This window comes from Lactuca sativa, chromosome 9 (assembly GCF_002870075.4).
Source record: "Lactuca sativa cultivar Salinas chromosome 9, Lsat_Salinas_v11, whole genome shotgun sequence".
Lineage (NCBI taxonomy): Eukaryota > Viridiplantae > Streptophyta > Magnoliopsida > Asterales > Asteraceae > Lactuca > Lactuca sativa.
The window spans coordinates 65,522,887-65,531,137 of record NC_056631.2 but is presented as its reverse complement, the minus strand read 5'-3'; the positions used below and the strand labels follow the sequence as shown (position 1 = coordinate 65,531,137).

Genomic DNA, 8,251 nt, shown 5'->3' with positions numbered 1-8,251 from the left:
TTAAAAGCTATTTATCTATCGATTGTATAAGATGTATGGGATTTGAGATCTTGATGTGGCTAGGTAGGAGTTTTTGTTGGTCCACCACATGTTCGATGAAATGATTAACAAACAATATTGGGTTAAACCTGATGACAATGAATCCAGTTTCAACTATTGACTTAAGATTTATCCACATGATGGAAACTGGAATGGTGAATGTGGTGTGCAAAGGGAAAACCTTTCCCAACTCGACATTTCCTACCTATTATCCTTCTTTGTTTATTTCTTAATAATTTATTTAATGTAGCTCAAGTTATGGGTTTTCATTCAAATTAGTTCTCAATCTATCATCTGTGATTGAGTTTGAGTTTTTATTTGATTGATTTTGTTGTAGAGTCAAGTCAGGGGTTGTTGGTGACAATCAATTATACGAGGGCATTACCAAATCATCATTATAATGAAAGAGTGAAGCAGGTCATACTAGACAGGTAAAGCCACTAAAACACTCATTAAAATCATTTAGTTGACCTATAAATTCTTTCAGAATAAGGGCAATATTATTTTATAATAAAGAGGGCTTTAGTTTGACGAATGCTACTATTCTTCCAGAATGAAGAAGGGTAATATTCTTCACATGTAATCCTGCAAATTGATCATACTTAGACAACCAAAAAAGGCACAAAAGCTTTAATTTTATTCTTTTACAATGATTGTTTTCTAAGAATGAACTCGAGTTTTATTCTTTATTTTTTTCTTTATATCAAAATGTAAACACGTGTTCATTCTATGATGATATAAATATTACATAAAACATGTGTTGCTAGTAATTTTGAAAAAATACATTTATACATGCTTTAGAATGTTTATGCATATAGAAGAAAAGACTATGATTTAAGTTCATTATGTAAGAATATTATTGTTGTATTCTGATAGAATTGTAGTTAATTATTTGTATGTTTAATGTGCAGTTGTTACAAGTGTATCACTACAAATTACTTGGCAATGAATTTGTAGTAGAAATGACTTGAAGAATGGCTTGAAGACCTGATGGGAAAGACTTGAAGAATGAATTAAAGAATGACTACACTCACTGTTTTAAGAATGTTGTTATTTTTTTAAGAATTATACTTGTTATTTTTTCAAAATGTTTGTTATTATTCAATGAATCACAATCATACAATGTAATTATTTGGTATATTATTATTTCAATAATCGATTTTGTATAGTCTTTCAGAATGTATTTACTAGTTTATGGTTGACATTCTGTTATTCTGACAGAATAAAATCGAAAAATATATTTACTAGTTTATGGTTAAAATTATATCATTCTGACAGAATAAAATCGGATTTTTAATTTTAAATTAATTTAAAATATTCAGATTTTTAAAAATGGAAGAAATTAATTATCCTTGAAAATCCAAAAATTTCCTTTTTTAATATAGTTTAATTGACTAAAACGTCCTTATGCTCAAATTTGTATGATTATATGGTACATGCTATCCTATTCTACTATCACAAACCTTCAGATCATGACTTTTGATTATATTCCATCCAATGGTCTAGATCTGTGCATTCTGTCACACAATATATATATATATATATATATATATATATATATATATATATATATAATTAGATTAAAAAAAAAAAAGCCTAATTACGGTTAAAAAAATCAGCAAGTAGATACACGCTCATCAAAAGGCGCGTTAGAGGCCAATTAAATCCTTGATATAGATATAAATGGCGGGAGCTTAATCCTTCGTCAAAAAATTGCCCAATCATCTCTCCATATGACTGTTTATCTATCTGTATGCTGTTTTATTTTTTTGTGATTTTTTATTTATTTATTTTGCTACAACATATGATATATAAAATAATATATAGTAGTATCAGGCAATCGATTTTCGTTCTGTCTAAACTAAAACCCTTAATTCAATCGCGAAATCGAGAATACTCTTTTCCCTATTTTCCCTAATCAACAGTGGTACTGGGTACTGCATTGATCGCTTAGATTTTGTCCAAGTCGCACGCGATTCGTACTCTTATTGACTCGCTTAACTAGGGTTTTCGTGTTCGTGATCTTTTGTCCTGTTAAATTGTTCCAGTTTCTCAGTTTTTCTTTTTGATTCCCTTTTAGGGTTTCCTACCCAGAACAAAAGAACCAATTGGGGTTGACGGTGCGTATAAGTTCGATTTTCGATGGAGGCGGCCGCTAGCGTCGCCGTAGCAGCCCGTGGTGTTTCCCTGACGATGCCATCTTCCCAGTCTCAGTCTTCTCGGAAAGAATGGCGTGTTGTTTCAGACCATCCAGTTCAAAACTCCGGCAACGACGTAAGTTCTTTTAACTGATGTTTTTCGTTTTTCGGATTTTTTTCCCTCACAATGTTAGGGTTTTAGTACATGTAATCTGTTTCTATTATCAGGATTTGGAGCGTTCGAAGCTAGGGCAAGGCGACGAGACACTGTTATACGATGTATGATACTTGTTCGTTTGAGTTGATGTTTTTACATTTTCTTTTATTCAAGTTGGGCTTAAAGGAGTGTGATTTGTGTGCATCAGGGAAGAGAATCTGTGAATGGGGGTCCCGATCATGAATTGCGTCTTGATGATATTGTGAAACAAAGAGAACAACTTCAACATTTAGAGGTAAATCTCAAAGCTCGACTAATAGCCAGATCAGAAGTAATGGGAATGCAGGAACGCTTTGATTCTCAGATCAAAGATCACATTTCTGCAACTGTTAAACTTCAGGTTAGTAAGAATGTCTGATCCTATAATTTATGTTTCGCTATACAATTAGTTTTCACTTACTGAAATGTGGGTGTATGAAGGAGCAACTACATGAAAGGGAAAAGGCTATAATGGAATTACAAAGGACTTTGGATGATAAAGATAAAGAACTTCATGCAATTAGATTGGATCATGAAGCAGTATGTGTAAACTGTAAACTTTCATTTCCTTCTTTTTATTTCATCTGTCATTGTTTAATATAACTGCTATTCTCCATTGGTACAGGCATGGGCTAAAGAGGACCTCTTACGAGAGCAAAACAAAGAACTGGCAACCTTCCGGTATTTCTTTAAAACATTTGTTAGTGAATACTGAATAGTGTCAGTTTAGTTCTCAGTTTTATGTTTGGTGAGTATAACATAAGTTGGTAAATATTATTTTGTAGGAGAGAGCGTGATAATTCTGAAGCTGAAAGGGCTCAACATCTTCAAAAAATCCATGACTTACAAGAACATCTCCAAGAAAAAGAGCGCCAGTTCTTGGAATTACAGGAACAGGTACTCTACTCTGTATGTTTATGATTTACAGGAACATGTCCACCCTTTTACTTTAGTCACACATATACTCTTGGCCTGTATTGTTAGCATCTGCTTCCTGCTTCTTGTATCTGCTTTCACTGTTTGTGTATCTGTATATTATTTTCCTGCTTACCCTTGCTTCTTTACTTACTTACACAGCTTTATTGCTTACCCTTGCCATTTCTTTCAGCATAGAGTTGCTCAAGAAACGATAATCTTTAAAGATGAGCAGATAAGAGAGGCACAAGCTTGGATTGCACGTGTTCAGGAGATGGATGCCTTGCAGTCAAATACAAATCACTCATTGCAAGCTGAACTTAGAGAACGCACAGAACAATACAACCAGCTTTGGGTTGGTTGCCAGAGACAGGTCGTTAATTTTAATTAGCTATAATTGCAAATTCCATACATATTTTCACATATTTTGGCATCGATAATAATATAGTATGATGTGTCAGTTTGCTGAGATGGAGAGGATTCATCTGCACACACTACAACAACTTGAAATTGAGTTGTCTGAGGCAAGAGAAAGAAATGGCACTATCTCTGATGGGACCCGCACTAGTCATGTGAAGGATGTATCTCATTTTGTGCATAACAATGGAAGCCAGCTGGAGGGTAGAGGAGGAAACAGCCCTGCTGGCGATTCTAGGGGTGTCCAAAATGGGGATGCAGAAATTGTCTCTTCACAGGTAGTTGATTTGGTATTTATATGTATACAGAAAGTCATTTACATAAGATAATAATAATAATAATGTATTGCATTTCAGAATGAAAATGTTCCTGCTGTTCAAGTTGCTCCTCAGTCGATGCATGGAATGCCAGCTTTCTTTTCACCTGGACAGCTGGCACCTCTGCATCCATATATTCTACACCATCAAGGGTTACCTCAAAATGTGAATTCACATCTTGTTCAGTCTCATGTTGGCCAGTTTCATTCTGTGCCCACTTGGCAGAATCAACAGGTGAATTAGAATATATGTATATATATATATATATATATATATATATATATATATATATATATATATATATATATATATATATTCCAATTCGTGATTTCACAAGATTTTGACTGTAGTTATTATTTACTTTTTTTTACAGGCCATCTCAGAAAGTTTACAAATCCCAATTCATGAACAGTATTCTTCCCAAAATGATCAAAATTCATTGAGACAGTATGAAGCGTCTGTAAATGAGCAATCACAGCAGAGCTTGCAGCAAATATCGTCTCAGTTTCATGAAACTTTAAGGTTGAATGACTCTGACAATGGCAATTTACACCAGGTCAGCTTTGTGTTCCAAATTTGTTTTTTGCTATTTTATTTTTATCCCACTAAGATTAAGTGTTGACTTTTGAGTTACAGGGAAAGAATGCAAGTTTTCTGTCTAGTCATGGAACTGAAGCTCAAAGTCCAGCTACAGAACAGCAACAGCTTGGTTCTGCTGGTAGCATTGCATCTGAAATGATTCAGCCATTAAAGGTCAGTGAAGCCACAAGTGCCCCCACTGCTGCTTCTGAAACAAAAATGGGTCTTTTTGATGAAGAAACTTTATTGGCTTGTGTTGTTCGTACAATTCCACCTGCTCCTGGAGGAAGAATACAGATTAGCTCAACGGTTGGTACCCCATAACCTCAGTTTTATATTTTTATTATAATATATGCCTTCATTATCATTTTATATCAATAAAGTTGCAGAGAATATCAATATAGTTTACTCTTGATAATTTACTTTATATTTTATCAATAATAGGCTAATAATTAGCAACATACTTGGTTTTTGTACCTATATATAGCAACACAACGACACTTTGCAACCAATATCGGCTCTGTACTTTATTTATTAAATATTGCTATCATATGTAAAGAGATGCAAGTGCACTGCTATTACATGTAAAAACTATAAGTTTTCTGCTTTTATGAGTAATATATGGCTATTATTGTTTAAAGAATTTTAAGCTTGTGGCTATTATGGTAAAGAAATGCTAGTGTATTGTTATTATGGGTAAAATTAAAAGCATAGTGCTTATATTGATGAAAAGATTTATAGTAGGTTGCTATTTTTTTTTGACAGTTGACAGTTTGACTATTACTGTTTTGACAGCTGTTGAACAGACTGACAAAAATGCTTGCACCTCTTCGTTGGTCTGATTATGAGAACAGGCATGGAAAGTTGGTTGCCTTTCTGGGAAGTCATCCCGAAGTGAGTTGGTGTTTCTGACTTCTGATTATATACTTTTTTTTTTTTTTTTTTTTTTTTTTTTTTTTTTTTGTGTGTGTGTGTGTGTAATAATTAAAGTTTGTTTTTTTCTTTGTGGGTGGGTTTCAGTTGTTTGTGATTGAAGGGGATTATATTCAGGTGAGGGAGGGTGCACAGGAAATCATTGCAGCTATGGTGGCTCATGCAAAAGTGCGTGCTGCTGCTGTTGCTGACTCAGCAACCTCTTCCAATCTGTCTCTGCTGTCTTCGGTTGCTGTCACTCCCATGGCAAGAACTCGATTGAAGAAGACCCCACTGCCAGCTGTCACCTCCAATTATGGAAATGCTAATGGTGTTGGTGTAAGACTTGTCACCAAACAGAATGATCAAATGAGACAAAACGGGAGGCCCACAGCCACAACCACAACCACTCCAAATTACAATGGGAAACAGCAGCAGCAGCAGCAGGGGGGCAGGTAGGTATAATAGGTTTACATTATTGTCTTTTCTTTGAGATAATCGTTTATTAACTCTTGTTTCTGTGACAGGAGTCGAGGAAGCTTCCAAATGTAATGAAGGAAGATGGTTATAGAATTCTGGTTAGAACTGGAATTGGAACTATAATTTAATTTTTCTTCCTTTGTGTATCTACTGTCTTTTTTAGCACACTATTTATGGTCTGTTGGTTATTTAAGAATGATTTCAATGGATTAAAATTCCACCCACACTCCCACTTGCACTCTTAACACTCTACTGAGAGTATCCACAATAGCAGCCAACTTTTTTCATTTATAACCATGGAAACCCCCATAATATATATATATATATATATATATATATATATATATATATATATATATATATATATAGTAAGAGACCGTGTTTGGTTTGCCGATTGCCACAATTGAAATTCAAGATTCCATTTTGTGATATGTTTGATTGTCATTGGCATGGTGTATGACGGGAATTCATAATCATTGGTTATTTGTTTATAAAATTACCCAAATCATAATATTAAAATAAACAAGAATAAGAATTTCAGTTTTGTATTATTTCAATATACAAAAAAGATTTAAATATGTGTTGAAACTTTTCAGTTTCTGGTTTCTACAGTAAATTTCCTTTATTTCCATATCAACTTAACATGTGCAGACCGATTGATTTATTTTTCAATTTTCATCCCAATTCTTATAAACAAATAGAAAAACAATAAATACCCAAACTTGTAATAAAATTTGGGTAAAGGGGTTAAATATACGCAGTTTCATCCTTCAGTTGAGAATAGAGCTTTTAGTTGTGGATAGAGAGGCTACTTCAAAAGATAGCTCGGGCCAAATGGGGGAAAAATCATGCGTGCATGCCGCTGACTACTTTACTTTGTGTAAGATATTAGGTTGCACGGAGTCTCTCTAGATCGGGCTCGGGTCATCATGAGCAATGCTGTAAAGTTAGGTTGGGTAAGCCGTCCCATATGTCCCTCCCTGATCAACGGCTTCAAATTCATTTTGTTTTTTTTTGTATTTTTTTTTTATTACCTATATAAACAACTTTCTATCACTCTAAAAACCAAACTTTCTCTCAAATTTCATTCCAACTCTCTCAAATTCCATTTAAACCCTCTTCAATTTCATCCAAACTTTCAAATTCAGTGAATTCGTCTCTAGTTTGGATGATCATGTGCGTGCAACAAATATGTTATGGAAATAAATCATATTTTATCATCTTCACCCAATACTGAAAATAATAACATTCAACTTTTGTCGGCTCTTGCTCGGACTGTACACACGCTTCTTCAGGCTCTGCAAGTTCAAATGTGCGTTGCAATTCAAGAAATCTTGTGAGGAGAGATCGTCAAGCTACAAAACGGGTGTGATTTGAGATTACTTTGCTAAAAATGCAATCTTCGGTGATCAACATTTTCGAAGAAGATTTCGGATGAGCAAACATTTATTCATTTTTATTGTTGAAGATATGGAAAGAACATATCCATATTTTGAAACAATGTGGGTTGTAAGGTTAAGTTCTAGTTCATTGCAAAAATAAACATCTGCAATATGGCAACTAGCATGCAAGAATACAACAAATACATTGGATGAATACTTGAATATGTTAGAACTAACTTTAAAGTCTTTAACACTTCTATTATGATATTATCAACCTATATATATGGAGATGGATGTTTGCACAAACCAATGACATTCAAGTTTTGTATAGTACATATGAATCCGGACATGGATTTCCTAGAATGCTTAATAGCATGGATTGCTCACATTAGAATTGGAGGAATTGCCAAACGGTATTCGAGGTGATCACGAGTACCCAACAATGATGCTTTAATGGTGTCACTTGTTCGAACAATGACTTAAGCATTCTCTACCAATCACCCATAATTAACTATAAACATCTTAGAAAAACAACCAAATGTTCATTTAATTTGAATGAAAAATATACAAATGACTACTACCTTGAAAATAGGGTATACCCAAATTGGGCCACTTTTATGAAATAATTTCCACATCTAGCTACCAAAAAAACGGTTCAAGCCGGCACAAGAATCAGTAAGAAAGGGCATGGAACGGGATTTTGGCATCTTTAAAAGTTGTTGGGGGCATAATATGACTCCTTGCACGGGCAATGTCCTCTAACAGAACTAGAGATAATATACACTTATGAATGATGAGGCTATTGCTATATGTTCGATTCATGATATTGATGTCCATATTGAGGTAGAAATAAATGAAGATATGTCACCCACACAC

The 8,251-nt window shown here is 34.0% G+C and overlaps 1 protein-coding gene across 4 annotated transcripts; it reads left to right on the top strand.

The window, feature by feature from the left end:
• Window positions 1–1,725: 1,725 nt before the first annotated feature.
• LOC111920393 (uncharacterized) lies at window positions 1,726–6,217 on the top strand. Of its 4 annotated transcripts, none has more exons than XM_023915964.2 (15): window positions 1,726–1,790; window positions 2,120–2,313; window positions 2,406–2,456; window positions 2,543–2,734; window positions 2,815–2,913; window positions 2,999–3,054; window positions 3,159–3,270; window positions 3,482–3,661; window positions 3,750–3,983; window positions 4,062–4,256; window positions 4,396–4,578; window positions 4,659–4,910; window positions 5,397–5,495; window positions 5,622–5,968; window positions 6,041–6,217. In XM_023915964.2, exons 2-15 carry the CDS (start codon window positions 2,182–2,184, stop codon window positions 6,063–6,065), a joined length of 2,157 nt encoding a protein of 718 aa, XP_023771732.1. In that variant the 5' UTR covers window positions 1,726–1,790; window positions 2,120–2,181; the 3' UTR covers window positions 6,066–6,217. The 4 variants fall into 4 exon arrangements, with proteins under 4 accessions (XP_023771732.1, XP_023771733.1, XP_042754119.1 ...); XM_023915965.3 differs by lacking the exon at window positions 1,726–1,790 and adding an exon at window positions 1,861–1,973; XM_042898185.1 differs by lacking the exon at window positions 1,726–1,790 and adding an exon at window positions 1,884–2,018.
• The last annotated feature ends 2,034 nt before the right edge of the window (window positions 6,218–8,251 follow it).

What these genes read in the sequence shown, in the direction of transcription:
- LOC111920393 (XM_023915964.2), top strand. Translation starts at nt 2,182, where the DNA reads ATGGAGGCGGCCGCTAGCGTCGCCGTAGCAGCCCGTGGTGTTTCCCTG. An exon ending in AAAGAACTGGCAACCTTCCG is followed by an intron (nt 3,055 to 3,158) that starts GTATTTCTTTAA and finishes ATTATTTTGTAG; the next exon opens with GAGAGAGCGTGATAATTCTG. An exon ending in GGGTTGGTTGCCAGAGACAG is followed by an intron (nt 3,662 to 3,749) that starts GTCGTTAATTTT and finishes ATGATGTGTCAG; the next exon opens with TTTGCTGAGATGGAGAGGAT.